We start from the raw sequence: 17,392 nt of genomic DNA, 5'->3' as shown, positions 1-17,392 counted from the left end.
CACAATGCCTGACACACAGTAAACAGGATCCAAAATGGTTTTGCTAAATTAAATGAAAGGGGATAGGAAGTGCAAGGTGATGGGGCAGTGGTGGTGGACAGGGTTTTCCCCAGATGTCAGTCCTTCTCTTGCCCTCCTTCTCCTGTGGTGTTCTGACGGCACCTCCATTTTATACCCTCCTTGCCAGGAGATCACTGCTTGTCTAGAAATGGTTGCTCAAGGCTGAGAAGTGACACAGCAACACGGAGCCTGGGATTGCTGCCAAATTTTAAGAAGCGCAGACTGCAACCAAGTGAGGGGGAAGGGTAGAGATGAAAAGTTTGAAGACCCTACCAGACCCACCCAGAAGCAGTTTTACTCTTGGGTGAAAGGACTGTGCCTCACAGTTTCAGGTGGGGCAGGCAGCCTGAGAGCTGTGCGAAGAGTCCCTGTTGAGTTGTGGTGCTGAAGGAGGGACCCAGCAGGGGGCTCTTGGGTCCAGTGGGGGCTGCTTCATGGGGCCCTGCCCTGAGGAGGGCCTCTTTGGTTTAGTATTATTACACTGTTGCCATCTTCGAGCACTTGGGAAGTTTTTATGGGCCCTGCAAGTTATGTAGCTGGTCCTGGGTCCAGAGTATCAGGGGCAGTGATGTTTTGTTTCGGCTAGTTTTTGAGCCAGTTTTTTAATTTGCAGCTGATTAAGTAGGGCTGGGCCAGGCATCTTTTTAATCTCTCTCTCTGACTGAATTATAAAAGGACAAAAATTGTGACAAATTATATCTGTACAAAACTACAGTAAAATGACTAGTACCTTACCTCTCATCTCCAGTCACGTTCCCAGGAAGTAACCACTACCAATAGTTTAGTGTGTATCCCCCAGCTTCTTTATAAACATAAAGTTCAAAGTACTGTATAATAAAACACATGTAATTATATTGTTGATATGAGTATTAAATAATGAAGCATCATTTGCATGAAAATATTCGTTTCCCTCAATCCTGCTTCCCTTCAGTGAGGCAACTGCCGTTAACAGTTTTGTGTGAATCCTCAAAATATTTTTTTACGTTAACAGACTTTATTTTTTAGAGCAGTTTTAGGTTCACAGAAAAACTGAGTGGAAAGTAGAGAGTTCCATGTGGCCCCATCCCCAGACCCGCACAGCGTTCCCTGCTGTTGCTATCCAGCACCACACCCCCCATCTGTCACATTTGAGGGACCTACATGACACACGCTATCATCCAGGGTCCATCGTTTACACTAGGATTCGTTCTTCCAAATATTTTTCAAAATAATTTTTAATCACATAATTCAACTAAGCCAGCCTGGCGCCCCTGAATGTTTTTTGCTTATTAAAAAAAAAGTAGGTTTTCAAAAAGCAAAATGAGATGTTATGCATATTAGTATACAGCTTTGTTAACAAACACCTTTCAAGTCAGTTCATATGGGCCACCTCATTTTTTTAAATAAGGACCCACCTCATTTTTTTAAATAAGGACATACTGTGTTGTATACCTATATTATTATTTATTTATCCAGTTTCTTATTGATATCTATGTTTTTTAAACAATGCAGTGGACATTCTTAAACATATATCTTATGCACTACAGAAGTGGGATTACTGGGTTATAGGGTATGAAAACACCAAATTGGCACATGCTCTTACCTAGGATTGGCTGCATTTGTTACACACCTCCCCCTGACCCTCACCCCTAGCTAGTACTGTATGTCACTATGTCACTTAAGTTAACGACCCCACCAGCAAGGGACTTGGCCCTCAGGCTTGAGAATACTGGAGCAGAAATGAGAGAATCTACTTGTGAATAGTAATAGTACTAGCTTACCCGTATTGAGCACTTAAGCCGTTTTGTTTACTTAAGCCAGGCACTGTGCTAAGCACTTTACATGTAATACCTCCTTTACTCTGTATAACCACCCCCAGAGATAGTCTATTATTATACCCATTTTAATGCCTAGGAAATTGAGGTACCTAGGGTTAAGTACGGTCCCATATCTGTCTAGTTAAGTGGTGGGGACAAGATCTGAAATGGGGCTCTTTAACTTCTGAGCCAGTGCTCTTAACCTAGTGCTCTTAACTGTTTCTAGAAACTTTAATGCCATCTCTTTGCCAAAGTTTCTCTACCTTGTTTATTCCTTATTTTGCTTTTTGGAAAACCTACTTTATTTTAACAAGCAAAAAACATTCAGGGGCGCCTGGCTGGCTCACTTGGAACAGCATGCAAGTTTTGATCTCTGGGGATGTGAGTTGAAGCCCCATGTTGGGTGTAGAGATTACTTAAAAATAAAATCTTAAAAAAAAAAAATTGTCAGTCAACTGGGGTCCAAGGATGCAAGAGCACCTGGCTCCCGGGGTCCAAAACAGACCAGGTTTGGTCACTTGCTGGTGACAAAATCCAAACGCAGAGAGATGAGCGGTGGTGAAACAAGAAAGAATTTATTTCAGGGAGGCCAACATTGCGGGGACAGCGGACATTGAGGACAGTCTCAAAGACTGGCTCCAAAATGCTGCTGTCTCCAATGTGGGGCAGAGGTCGGTGGGTACATGTGCTGGGCAGTAAAGGTCCGGTCGCTCACTGTGTTGGGGGTCAAGCCCTCAGGGTCTTACTGGAGTCAGGGCCTTAGCTAATGCTTGAGGGGGCAGTTTCAGTTCCCATCACCCGCCGCTTTGCCCGCTGGGAAAGATAAGCTGGAAAGAAGAACTTAATCAGAAAGTACAGACGGAGGTCACAGTGGAGGCAGTGGAAGTCCCCTTTCACTTAAAACAATATCGTATTTATTCATTTGCCTTTTTCTTCACTTTAACTCTTTGAGAGCAGGGCTCCCGTGCTAATTATTCATATCCCTGCCCCTAATTCCTAGCACAATGTCTCATTTATTGTGCATAATAAATACAATAGTGCCTCTCAGAGGTAGCTACTGTATCCAAGTTACGGGGGAAGAAACCACAAGTCGGTGTAGTAGGAAGGAGTAGAAAGCAGAATGGTAGACCTGCAGTTTGAACCCAAGGCTTTTGATGCCTCTTCCGTTGGGCGGTCCACTGCATCCAAGCTGCCTCCTTCCCGCCTGCCTCTGCCGGCTCTGGAGAATGGCTCCCTACCTAGCAACCGGTTCTAAGCTAGAAAACTTCACAGCTAGATTTCTTTAATGATCCCTGGGAGGGGCAGAGCCACATGGGAAGAGGGCCCCTGGAAAAGAGAGTTCCTGGAAGTACTGCATCCAGGAATAAATTATTGGGGGGAGGCCGTGGGGAGTCAGGTTCCTCCGAGCAACGCTACTTTGTAATAATACCTATCCTCTATTTTGGGTTCTGCCTGCCAGGCATTGTTCTGTGTGATTTACGAGCATTGTGTCTTCTTAACGCTCACAGTCCCATTAGGTGGATATTGTTATCTCTGTTTTACATATGAAAGAATGTGGGCTGAGAGGCCAAGTGACTTGCTCAAGGCTGCGCAACAAGTAAGTGATAAAGCTGAGATTCCAACTCCAGTCTGTGTCTGTGTCCCCCAAACCCTCATTTTAAGCCTTCTGCTACCCCTAGGTTGTAACAGCTGGCTGAGGCTGGGGGCAATTTAAGAAGAAGGCTGTAAGGGGAAATTGCCCTCTGGACTGTGGGGGACTCTAGCAGCCAGGAATAAGGTACAGAAGACCTTGTAGCTTGAGCCCTGCTGGGTTAGGGGGTCATGGAAAGAAATAGGATTTTTTTTTTTTTTTAAGCTGACTATGGAGAGCTTGGAAGATTTGAAACCAGCCATTCCAATTTTTGAATCTGGGTTCACAGCACGTGATGTCTTTATACTCTTAACCTAGAAATGGTAGAGTTATTTTGGGCACAAAGCAAGAGCTGTGGCTTTAAAAATATGCCACTGTATTTATCTCTTCCGCTCCAAGATTACTGAAAATTAGCCCAGCTGTGGCCCGAGGCAACAAATAGCCACAAAATCTCCTTCCAGATCACGCATACTCCCCCCCCCCCAAAGGAGGCGGAACACCCGGGAGTAGCACCCTCTGGTGCCAACGCTTCACAGAAGTAAAATAATAATAACAAATCAATTACTGAGCTGGGGAGTCCGTGCGAGAAGAATTTTTCAGCTTTATTACCAAATCCCTGTGTGATATAGGGCAAATTACCTTGCTGTAAATTAAGCCTTCAGTTTCCTTACCTATAGTATGTATACTGTACTGTGTGTGTGTGTGTGTGTGCGTGTGTGTATATATATATGTATATATATATAGTGTGTGTGTGTATATGGGGTTATACATATATGTGTGCACATATATATGGCTTATATATATATGAGTTTTCATAAATATAGAGAGATACATAAATATATAAAGAGATATATATTATCTTTACACATGAAAACTGAGATATTAAATGATTTGCTAAACATCATAATTTATATGGCATAGCCATATTTAAACCTACTATTCTGATTATAGAGCCTAATGTCTTAGAGAGCGGGCAGTATATTTTTACATTGTCTTGTTTCCATGGAAAAATCTTTCCACCATCATTTGAAGGGCTAAGGATCAGTGGGGAACCAGTGGAAACGCTAGCCCAGGTGGTTTGAGCTTTCTCCCCCTCTCTCTGATCCTGGACAGGATTTGGGCTGCAGACTACGGTTCTCCTGTGATTTGTGGGCTGTAATTACCCAGATTAACATTGCCTAATTCATAAAGGCTGAGTGAGCAAGAGGAGGTGGAGCTTGTCCCAGCAGCCCGCAAGCGCCACAGATGGGAGGGTGGGGGCGGGGAAGGAGCTAGGGAGGCTGTACAGCCTGGTCTTCCCGCATGTTGGATGGTGGATGGTTTTGCCTTTTGGTCAGGCTAAGCATGTATGATTCTACAATCTGCCAAGTCCTGCTACACACACACACACACACACACACGACTGAGAGACAGAGAGAGACAGACATATGAAATGGTTGCTCAAAGCCAGGAGGGTACAAACAAGATCGGAGCTGCTCCAGGCTGCAGTGGCTGGCTCAGTGGGGAGAGGACTCAAGGAAGGGGAGAAGTGGGGTGTCCCTACACAGAAAGCCTGGATGTTCACCTGCACACCCACAATCTGCAGAGCCATCCGTGCTCTGACTTCCCTGGGCAGCCAGAGGCAGCAGCAGCAGCGAGCCAGAGAACGAGCAATCCAGGGGAGCTGTCTGGCTGGGCCGGAAATGGCTGTGATCAGTTAATAGCCTTTGCTGGCTGCACTGACCTAGCAGAGTGGGTGGGAGGCAGGCTCCAGAGTGCTGTCTGGCAAGATAGCCCGGGCTTTAATCAAAATGATGGGCTTTCTGGAAGCTCTTTATTAACCTTAGGACCAAAATCCCAATGATGTCAACAAAGGAATGAATGGGGAGGGAAGGGGAGGGCTGAAACCTGCAGAATGGGCTCCGATTTTCCTGAGCTTGTCACTCCTGCATCCGTGCCCCTCCCCCCTCCACTCCTTTCTGCTGATTCTAGCTTAGAGGGGCCTGCCTGCCTCTCTGTCTTCCAGATGGTGGCAAATCAAATATAATCAAAGTAATTGCTACATTTGTATAAGGCTTCAGGGTTTTCCAAGGGTCTCCATATACAGCTCAGATGTGGTGGAGTGAGACCTGCCTAGATTCCATCCGGTCCTAGGCGCTACCAGTTATTAACTGTTGGTCCTTAGTCTCTTCATTTATAAAACAGACATATCTATAAAACAGACATGGATATTGGCAATATTTACTTCCTATGGTTCTTGTGAGGAGCAAAAATTATATTGCATGCAGATCTGCTTAGCCCCGTGCCACGCACATAGAAGATCCCAGTAAATGTAAAATACATCCATAATCCTGTGATGTAGACAGGAAGGTGATCATCTCCATTTCATGGACAAGGAAACTGTAGTTCAGAAATATTTGTGTAAATTGACCAGGACTGCGTACTATTAAGTGATAGAGTCAGGGCAAGCTCCCAAGTTCAGAAGAGCAAAGCAAGATGAACAGAGGAAAAGAGAATTTAACTACCTTCCTGCATTCTCCAGCCTGTGCCCTTCCAAGAGTTCTCCTGAACACTCTATCCTTGGTCAAAATGACTTGGTGTTGTTCTTTTGGGGAGAATCAGTGCAAATCAGGAAAACGCTGTGCTGGTCTTAGTTGATTGTTCAGAGCAGTTCAGAACAGGGGTGGGGGGTGAGTTTACCAGTCTGGCATTTGCTTCACAATTTTTAGGACCTTCCCCAGCATCTGCGTTGGCAAAGCCTCCAGCCCACTCATTCCCAGAGTTCCTTTAGCAGAAAACAGGAAAATGGGGGAATGTTGCCAAAAAGACCCTAGGCAGTGCCTAAGGGGGGAGGTGTCTAAAGTGGCTTATAGGATTAAGTGTAGTGGCCAGCTACCTCCAGAGAGCAGTTTTTTAAGTCGTAGATCTATACACGTTTTTTTAAAATATGTATGTTGTTGTGATTTTTAAATGTATTCCTACCTGTGAAATCAGTCAATCCCCCCCCACACACAAGCAAAGCCATTTACTGTAATTATGATTATATGCTATTAAAGCTTTTAAATCCCATTGGGTTGTAATCTGAATGTCAGGGAAGGGCTCTGCCTAAGAATCCAGACCCCCGCCTGCTAGATGCGTACCTGAAGTCCTCTTCCTGGGCTCTGACAGAGTCTTGACTGCCTGTCAGTCTTGTCCTTGCCGGTGAGCTAGATCCCCTGGGACCAGAGGAGAGGGACTTGTGGGAAGTCACAGGAGGGGGAAGGGAAGCAGCACCAAATGAGGAAATATTCCCTTAACTGACTACTTGCTGGTACTGGCCCCGGTATCTCTTCCTTTCTCATCTTCTTTAAAGGAGAGTCTCTCCTTGATTCAGCCCCCAAAATCCCAGCATTTTTTAGGCAAAGCTGGCCAAAGGTCTTTAGTACTTAAGATGAGGAGGTCAGTAAATGTTGTTTGTCAGATCCTGAAGCTATTATTTCACCTGAATGAGCCCCCGGAGATGTTTGCTTACACATCAGCCAGAACAGGTTAGTCACAACGGTCTGTGAGAGACTCGAGAAACCAGATTTTGTTCTGCTCTGCAGTCGCTGGATGAGAGGCAGATGCACCGGAATGGATCACTGTGGTTGCTTCTTGGAGTTTAAGGCTGAGTCAGACCAACCAAGACTCCAGCAAAGGCCTGAGAAGCTCAACGACATGTAAAAGCAGCTCATTAACCTTTAGCAGTCCTGCTGTGAGGGACTCCTTGGCCAACAGGCAGAGCCATTGATGTCCTTTAATTCTGCAAGATAAAGATATCTCTGAGCTCCGCATCTCCAGATGACAATCCTGAGGCCTTACGCAGAGTCCTGGCTGTGGCTGGAAAGAATTTCCATCCTGGGGGCTATGTGACCCCACCTCAAAGATTGTGGAGTGGTACCGAAACCCAGTTCTCCCAGATGCCAAATCCCAGGCATTTAAATACCAGACTTACTTTTATTTCTGTCTCTCAGGGACAGGGCCTGCATTTTAAAGATAAACAGGTAGGTTCTGGCTGAGCCCAAGTGCGGATTTACCTTAGAGGGGTTATTAGTCTTCGTCTTGAAGAAAAAGCATCTATGGCCCTATGTCCAAAGAGCGATAGAAGATGCCCCATCAGGGGAAGCATGGTGTAGGGAAGGGGGTTTGAGGGAGAAAAGAAAGGTTCTAGCTTCCTTTGCTTACTGCTTGCTGGTACTTGGACTAAATTGGCAATTTTCTTAGCCTGCCTTCCTAGCCCCAAGAGCTGTGCCATATATAGTTGCCCATATGTGAGTCACTTTACTGGGCTCTCACATGGAGCTGGCGATCAGGCTTAGCACTTTCAGTGCATGACTTCACTGTGTTTAGGGACAGCAGCAGTGCAGTAAGCAGAGAGCTGCTGGATCTGCTAGAGTGGCTGCCCCTTCTACCACCTTTTTGTTCATCCACTTAGCAAGTGTTTATTAAACGCCTGCAATGGGCCAGGACTTGTGCTAGATGTTGGCTGTGTGGTGGTACATAAAACAGATATGTTTTCTGCCTCTTGGATGTTACACTGACAGGTGGAGGTGAAGCGGTTGCCGCTTGGCTAGCAGGGTCATAAAATGCCTCTGCCATGGGGTTACATTTAAGCACAGACTTGAAGAATGAGGAGTCATGCTAAGAATGGAGCGGAGATCATTCTAGACAAAAGGAAACTGTGTGTGTACAGAACTTGAGGCAAAAACAATCCCAAGGGGTGTTTGAGGAACTGAAAGAAGGCCTGTGTGGTAAGAGGGAGACTTGTAGATGAGACTGGAGAACAAAAAATATCAAATCATTACAGGCCTTTATATACCATGTTAAGGAGTTTGACTTTTTTTGGTTGTTGTTAAGGCAGAAAAATGTGTCTGAATAATTTTAAGCAGGGGAGTGATGTAATCTGGTTTCTATTTTTGAAGGATTTTACTGTATGTATGCTATATATCAGTTTTTAGAAAGGGGAGAAAGACTTAAGGAATGAAGAGAACTCTGGCTCCTGGGTGGAGGGCTAGAGACAAGGCTGAACAAGGAAGAGGATATTGCTGTGATTCACATTCGGGATAATGGTGCCCTGAAAAAAAAGGTAGTGACAGTCCAAATGGGGAGAAGAGGACAAGTCAAGGTATATTTAGGAGGCAGGAACGACAGGTATTGATGGATGATAAATGGAGAATGGCCCTGAATTTTCCAGCTTGAGCATGAAGGTGAGTGGAGTGCTGTTTATTGAGACTGGAGAGATGTAGAAAGGACGAGATGAGAAGAATCGGGAGTTCCTTCAGCTCGAGATGCCCTGTGAGGCTTTGCAGAGGAGATACGGGATAGGCATTTGGAGACCGGAGACTGGAGCACAGAGGGAGAGGGGCTCTCCGTGGAAATCTGTGTCTCATCAGCATATTTGGACAGTGTAGATACCCATGGACATGGCTGAGATCCCAAAGGAGTGAAGAGAAAGAGGAGAAGAAGGTCTAGGCCCAAAAGAGAAAGGTCAGGACAGGGAACTCATAAAAACCAGTGTCTCCAGAAGGGATTGACAAATTCCATTGAGGGGTTCACGACAGCACAGACTAAACTGTGACCCCAGGCTTTGGCAATAACGTGATTAGTGGGCTTGACACAAGCACTGTTACAAAAGTAGTGCTTACAGATACCGGATTAGAAGAGGCAGGGAAGTGATAAGTCAGGAGATGGAAACAGCAGATGTACAGAATCCCAAACTGCAATCAAACACAAACGGTTTCTCTGGCAGAACTTTTCACGATTCCACCGAAGGAGCAGTGTCAGATACAAGAACGCTACTGTGATGTCAAAGGGTTTCAATGTCATGGCCACTGGGATTACTTTGCCCAGACAGATCATTACTCTTCTTCTCTAGCTCTCACCTCTACTCTTCTAGAAGTCATTGTGTCTTCCAGCTGGACTCTTGGGAAAGTCTTGCATCGAAAACCCCTGTGGATGCATAATAATTTTCCCCAGTCTCACTCCAAATTTCATCTCTCCTCTGGAATCTCCTTTGACTTTCTCAGGTATAATTAATCATTTTCTCCTCTGGAATCCCCAAAACATTTCACATGTAACTTGGTCATTGCATTTATCCAATTGCCTTATAATCGCTTGAGTGCCTGTCCCAACTTGACTCTGAGCACACTGAGGGAGGAGACCAGGTTTGGAAAGTAAGGTTGGCTCCCAGTGCTTTACCCAGATCGACCCATATTTGCAACAGGACCCTCTCCTCCTGTGCCGGGCGGTATCCGCCTACACCCACACATCTTTCCATCGCTTCTCTGCCTCATCTGACCACGAAGAGAGAGGAACCCCTCTCTTATCTGACTTATTTTCACATAGGAATTCACAAGTGGGAAACGATATCTCACTGTGGTTTAGATGTGCATTTCCCTGATGATTAGTGATGTCAGGTACCTTCCATGTACCTGTTGGCCATGTGTATGTCTTCTTTGGAAAAAAGTCTATTCAAATCTTCTGCCTATTTTTAATCGGGTTGTGACTAAATCTGACTTATTTTGCTTAGAATAACCCCTCAAGGTTACGGTGATAGAATTAGGATCAAATAATTGATTCAACTAATTTATCTTTTGTTTTGGACAGAGCAGGTGTCAAAATACATGTGTAGTCAAAATTTTCACTAATTCACACGCTATGAATTAGCATATTTTTCTTCTTTTCACCTCTGAAACTGCATCATGTACCTCTAGTTTAGGTTTTTTCCCCCATTACTTGAAGACCATTAAAACATTTTGAGTGTAATTGCAGACAAGGGTTCTGCAATCTCTTGGCAGTTCTTAGATTGGGGGCGTCGTCCAGGTAGTACAGAATCGACTTACTCAGCTGCCTCTTCTGGTACCAGCGTTATTAAAACCTCCATTTAAAAAATGATGACAGCAAACTTGAGACCCCTGAGGCCCTTAGAAGTGGCTTGAGAAACAGTAGTGTGGTACCTGACATCAAATGAGATTCAGGTATTTCAGTGGCGATTACAAGAACAAATGCCCAGGGCGTCTTTCATCGCAGAAAGGCTAAAAAAAGTTAACAGCACTTTCGCTCCAGGGAATGCCCTGTTTAGAATAGTTCTTAGAACCTCAGGTCTTTTGGTTTTCTCCTTTTTTTGAAAGAGATTCTCTTTAACAATATTTTTTTTCTTTTTACTGAGGTATAGACATATAACATTATATTAGTTTCAGGAATACAGTATAATGATTTGATATTTGTATACAATGTAAAATGATCATCACATTAAGTCGAGTTGACATCTGTCACTCAGTTACAAAAGAATTTTTTGTGTGTGATGAGAACTTAAAGATCTATTCTCTTAGCAGTTTTCAAATATGCAGTATAGTATTATTAATTATCATCACCATACTTTATGTTATTTCCCCATGACTTATTTATTTATAACTGGAAGTCTGTTCTTTTTGACCTCCTTTACACTTTTCGTCCACACCTGTTGCCTTCCTGCCTCTGGCCTCCACCAGTCTGTCCTCTATCTATGAGCTTAGCTTTTGGTTTTCGTTTTGTTACTGTTGTTGTTTTTTAGATTCCACATATAAGTGAGATCATATAGTATTAGTCTTTTTCTTTCTGACTTATTTTGCTTAGAATAATGCCCTGAGAGTTCATCCATGTTGTTGCACATGGCAAAATTTTATTCTTTTTAATGGCTGAATAGTATTCCATTATATATATTGTCAAACCTGAAAATAAGATAGCCAGTTATTTTACCAGCAAAATGAGTTTGTTAGAGAATAGCAGAGGAATGGCAATTTGGGACAAGCAAGTTATGGTAAACCGCAGGAAATCCAAAAAGACAAAGGAAAGGTCACTTCTTATTAGGGTTTAGGAGGAAATTGGGGAGGGTTGTTTTGAACAAAAGTTCTTTGGGGGGCGCGCCTGGGTGGCTCAGTTCGTTAAGTGTCCGACTCTTGATTTCTGCTCAGGTTTTGATCTCAGGGTCGTGGGATCAAGCTCGGTGTCCAGTTCCACACTCCGTAGGGAATCTGCTTGAGATCCTCTCTCTCCCTTTCCCTCTGCCCCTAAAAAAAGTTCTTTGGAAAAGAACAAGAGTCTGAGACTGTGGTGGTTTCTCTTTGACTTAAGGTGGTGGTTAGTATGTTGTTGCTGGGGCAGGGAGAGTTTGTCTTTTTTCTCCTTAAAAGCAGGAGATAAAATTCCTATGTGAAAAGTATCTCTCTTTGTCAAGGTAAGAATTACCTTCCTTCTTCCTGTTGTAGTGCAGGATGCTAGGAGTGGTATGTGTGAGAGAGTTCCCCCCTTAGGGCTTCCTGACTCCTTTTTTTTTTAAAGTAAGCTCTACCTGCAACCTGGGGCTTGAACTCACCACCTGGAGATGGAGAGTCTTATGCTCCAGGGACTGAGCCAGCCAGGTGCCCCTCCTGACCCCATTTTAAATGATATTTTCTTTACTCATTTTTATAATATATACCACATTTTCTTTATCCATTCATCCATCTATGGACACCTAGGTTGTTTCCATATCTTGGCTACGTAAATAACACTGCCGTGAACGTAGGGATGCACCAATCTTTTCAAACTAGTGGTCATTTTCTTTTAATTTTTTATGATTTAATTATTTGAGAGTGAGAGAGAGAGCTGGGGGAGGGGCTGAGGGAGAGGGAGAGTCAGAGTCTTTTTTTTTTTTTTTTAGAGAATTCTGTTTTGTTTTGTTTTTTTAAGATTTTATTTATTCGACAGAGACAGCCAGCGAGAGAGGGAACACAAGCAGGGGGAGTGGGAGAGGAAGAAGCAGGCTCATAGCGGAAGAGCCTGATGTGGGGCTCGATCCCATAGTGCCGGGATCACGCCCTGAGCCGAAGGCAGACGCTTAACCGCTGTGCCACCCAGGCGCCCTGGGAGAGAGAGAGTCTTAAGCAGAATCCGCGCTGATCACAGAGCCCAACATACGGCTCAGTCTCAACCACCCTGAGATCATGACCTAAGCCAAAACCAAGAGACAGAGGCTCAACTGGCTGTACCACCCAGGTGCCCCAAGCTAATGTTTTCATTTTCTTTGGATCAATACCCAGAAGTACAGTTACTGGATTTATGGTAGTTCTATTTTTAATTTTTTGAAGAACCTCCATACTGTTTTCCAGAGTGGCTGCACCAGTTTGCATTCCCACTGACAATACACAAGGGTTCCCTTTCTCTGTGTCCTCACCAATACTCGTTATTTCTTGTCTTTTTGATGATTGCCATTCTGAAAAGTGGGAAACGATATCTCACTGTGGTTTTGATGTGCATTTCCCTGATGATTAGTGAGGTCAGGTACCTTCCATGTACCTGTTGGCCATGTGTATGTCTTCTTTGGAAAAAAGTCTATTCAAATCTTCCTATTTTTTAATCGGATTGTATTTTTGCTGTTCAGTTGTAAGAGTTCTTTATACATTTTGGATATTAACCGCTTATCAGATATATGATTTACAAATATTTTCTCCCATGCAGTAGCTTGCCTTTTCATTTTGTTGACGATTTAGTTTGCTGGGTAGCAGCTTTTTAGACGGAGTATAGCTTCTTTTTGCTTTTTTTTTGCTCTTGCTTTTAGTGTCAGATTCAAAAAGACCGATGTCACAGAGCTTATTGCCTATGTGTTCTTTTAGGAATTTTATGCTTTCAGGTCTTATGTTGGAGTCTTTAATCCGTTTTGAGTTTATTTGTGTGTATGGTGTAAGACAGGGGTCCAGTTTCATTCTTTTGCATGTAGCTGTCCCAGTTTTCCCAATACCATTTACGGAAGAAACTGTCCTCTCCCCACTGTATATTCTCGCCTTCTTTGTCGTAAATTAACTGACCATATATGCGTGGGTTTACTTCTGGGTTCTCTATTCTGTTTCACTGATCTGCTTTTATGCCAATACTATACTGTTTGATGACTTTAGCTTTGTAACATAGCTTGAAATCAGGAAGCACGACGCCTACAGCTTTGTTCTTTTTTCTCATGATTGCTTTGGCTATTTAGGGTCCTTTGTGGTTCTATACAAATTTTAAGATGTTCTATTTCCATGAAAAATGCCATTGGAATTTTGATAAGGATTGCATTGCCTCTATAACCATATTAATTCTTGCAGTCCATGAGCGCAGAATATCTTCCCATTTATTTATGTCATTTCTTCAATTTCTTCCATAAATATCTTCAAGTCTATAGTACAGGTCTTTTACCTCCTTGGTTAAATTGATTCCTACTTCTTTTATTGCCTATTCTGCTTTAATCCAGTACATTTTCCATCTTATTCTCAGGCAAAATAATCACAACCGTATTCTTTAGGAAATTCTTCACAAGGAACCAAAAATATGTCACTAGAAAATTAGATTTCCAGACCCTCTGGTGAGAAAACCTGCCCTCCTGATTGTTTCCAAACACTGACCTTGCGCTCAGGCTCGGAGAAAGAACCAGCTTCCCCTATCTCCCACTTGTGTGGCCTGGAAGGCCTGTGTTGACTTTTACTGACTTGTGATGTTCTGTCTTTCAGAACCGGAGGCAGGAGAGGTGTCCCCTCCAGTCGGTGCTGGTGTCAACAGCAACAGCTGGACCTTTAAATACGGACCAGGCAACCCCAAACAATCTGGTCCCGGTGAGTTGCCAGACAAATTCATTATCCCAGGATCTCCTGCAATCATCTCCATCCGGCAGGAGCCTACTAACAGCCAAATTGACAAAAGTGACTTCATAACCTTCGGCAAAAAGGAGGAGACCAAGAAAAAGAAGAAAAAGAAGAAGGGTAACAAGACCCAGGAAAAAAAAGAGAAAGGGAACAGCACGACTGACAACAGTGACCAGTGAGGTCACCTCATGGAAACAAGCCACTTAGCCAGTTTTTGTAATAATGGCAAATCTCTCCCATGTAGCAACTCCCCACTCCTTTCTCCTATCTCCATGAGCCCTCTCCTATAGACCTCAGAAATCTGCAGAAAGTTCCCTGTGTCTGTGTAGATCACATTGAACAGGTTTTGTCTTAAAAGCTTTACTAAGTCTGGTGTTAACTCTTTCTCTCCACTCTGGCTTGTTTTCAGAACCTAAAAAGCAGACCCAAGTTTCCTTTCTCCTCCGCCGCAAAGGAGAGGCTTCCCAGTCCCGCCAGTGAGAGGTTGGACTCTCTGCCCTGTGCTCCGGGGATGCTGTCTTGATGACACTTGCAGGGCAGGCTCAAAGGTTTTGAGATTGAGCAGCTTGGGTATCAGTGGCCACTGGGTTTGTGTGGTCACCGGCGGTACGTGAGTGCCAGACTCCGGCTGGGAGGGGCCAGATGAGACTAGTTGGCACAAGGAGGGCTGGTGGGAAGAAAGGCAAAGAACAGCAGGAGTTGCCAATCCAGGGGGAACGCGAAACTAAAAGAGACCAGACTTTCTAAATCTTACAACTCAAGAGGCGGTGGCCACCCTCCCGCAGACAAAACTACCCCGACTGACGAGGCCCTAGGAGGCCTTGAGTCTGTCGGCTGTGGTGTCATGATCCCTAAAACCCGCATTACACCGACAAGCCAACAGCTCAGTGTTGAATGGGGCCGACCAGGGCGACAGAAGCAGATCTGATGTGTTTGCTGTGGATGTCCTTGTGCTCACTTTATTACAAATTCTTTTGCACACAATGTTTATGAAAAGGCCCGAGCCTTTTCCAACACATATGCAAAAGCAAACGCAAAAGAAAACCCCAACACCTCACTTTATGCTGTTTGTTGTTTGATAGATTTATTTAAAAAAGAGAAAAATCTATAACTATAAATCTTTAAAGAGAAATATGATGAATACAGTTCCCCTCAACTCTCCTCAAAAGAGAATCCAGTCTACAGCCATTTAAATGACCATTGCTGCTACAGAAGTGCTTTAAGAGAATTGCCTGAAACATCTGTATTATACTGGCCACCTGCCAATCACAGCTTTACTCTTTCAGGTCACTCTGGGGCTGCCTCCTGCATGTATTAATTACTAAGTAAAAGGATCTTTCTCTCTTTCTCTCTTTTCTAAGAAACAATTATGTGCACTTTGAATACACAACCTTCTCTAGCCAACTATATCAAGACCCCGAAACTGAAGAAAAATCATTGTTTTCTCATACACACAGTGAGCCGACTTTTCAATCCTCGAATTCTGTGATTTGTCTCGGTGTGCGAGCCCACACCTTCTCTTTGGTTTAGTTTGCCTTTTTTAGAACACTCTGAATTGCTAATCTTGCTAACACCTATGATGTTACCTGAAACCAATCTCCCATATGTATGCTGTATGCTATTATAAGACTCCTGAAATATACTTACTCTGTGCTTGTGTATGTGAATGTTAATGCAACTATTACCTAGAGTGAACTTTAAGCTTTATTGTTGAATGTAATACCATTATATTTCCTTTTGTACACCTGTGAAAAAGTGGAGTAGTGTTTTTTTAACCATTGTTTAATCAGCTTTTGTGTATGAAAGACACAGTAAAATTTCTTTCTTAAATCAAGACACTGGTGATTCAAGGAATTTTATTTATGGTCAGCCAAGAGCTGTCTCTTGCCAAGACTCCTGCTGGCAAGGGAATGGACAAAGCTGTTGTTTTCTAGTAACAATTCTGGAATGAATACCGTACTTATTCCCTGAGGGGATGCAAGCACAAAATTTACCAATCTGACCTCGCTGAAGTCACAGAAGGCTTTGAAATTCTAATGACATCTGGAATATCAGCTCATAGAGAAGAATCAAATTTACTGTCACCTTAGATAAGAAATTTTAATTTTGTTAAAATGTACAATTTAGAAGTTTAATTACATTATCTTTTCAAAGTTATCATAAAAGAGGTAGGAGTCTGTTATTAAAACAAAAACATTAAATCTCAAAAAAAAAGAGCCTGTTTTGTCTACTTTTAGCTTCATTCTCCCATATTTTGAAGGGTGTGTAACTTCAGCTCTGCAGGATTGCATGGGGTAAAACTTGTTGCCAACACATGTGAACCATTGCTACATTGTAGGCTGTGATCATTTTGCCCCATTGAACCCATGTATCTGACCTTACGTGCCTTTTGAATACTAGGAGAATCGGGCTAATTTATTAATGATGATAATTATAATGTATCTGTACAGCACTTTTTACATTTGCAAAGTGCTTTCCAGTCCATGTTAGTTACTAGTTATTACAGCTGTAAGGATAAAACACGTCATGTGGATTCATTTTTAATTGGTGCTATTGGTATTCTGTTATTGCTAATAAATGGAAAATGGTGGTATGAAAGAAATGGTGGTCATTTCTAAGTATAAGCGTAGGAGAAAAATAGAACGCTGATTATCATTAGCTGTTGTCACTGAAGGAGTTTGCAGTATGAAACTTAACACTGTATCCCTCTCTGGCTATCTCCCGGGCTTTTGTGTTCAGCACTAAGGCCAAACACCCAGTGGAATCAAGACTCAGACTACACAGTGTGACCAGAATGGGCAGCCAGGAGGCCTCTGGGTCACGTCCCAGTACACAGTTTCAGTCTTCTCTAGTAAGAATTGCAACAAACCGATTTTTATCACTAGAGCCCTTTAGTCATCTTAATTCATTACTTGCTTAGCCTTTGCTCCTCCCTACAATTGGGCAGTCAAATAATGCCCCCAGGAAATAAACTTTTATTGAGTACAGGGCATATGCTAGCCACTGTACGAGGCAGGTTCAGTTTACAGCCTATGTTCCATAATAAACAGATTCTATTTTCCTTCTGTGGTTAAATTTTATGAGCAGTTGCTCTCAACTGGGAACAGTTTTACTCCTCAGGGGACATCAACATCTGGAGACGTTTTTGGGTTTTGTTACTTGGATGGGAGTGCTACTGACATCTAATGGGTAGAGGCCAAGGATGCTTCTATACACCCTATAATACACCAGACAACCAGCCGCCCATGACAGAGTTTTCCAGCCCCAAATGTCAA

At 43.3% G+C, this 17,392-nt stretch overlaps 1 protein-coding gene across 1 annotated transcript in view; it reads left to right on the top strand.

Annotated features, from left to right (window-relative positions):
* The window catches only part of PCDHAC2 (protocadherin alpha subfamily C, 2), a 46,981-nt gene extending 30,282 nt beyond the window's left edge, over positions 1–16,699 (top strand). Inside the window, exon 4 of the mRNA XM_040622336.1 lies at positions 13,986–16,699. Within this exon, the coding sequence (XP_040478270.1) occupies positions 13,986–14,296 (311 nt within the window). The 3' untranslated portion in view covers positions 14,297–16,699. The remainder of the gene's footprint in view (positions 1–13,985) is intronic.
* Positions 16,700–17,392: the final 693 nt, after the last annotated feature.

The sequence above is a fragment of the Ursus maritimus genome, unplaced genomic scaffold (assembly GCF_017311325.1).
Source record: "Ursus maritimus isolate PB19 unplaced genomic scaffold, ASM1731132v1 scaffold_5, whole genome shotgun sequence".
NCBI lineage: Eukaryota > Metazoa > Chordata > Mammalia > Carnivora > Ursidae > Ursus > Ursus maritimus.
This window is presented reverse-complemented; position numbering and strand designations above follow the sequence as displayed.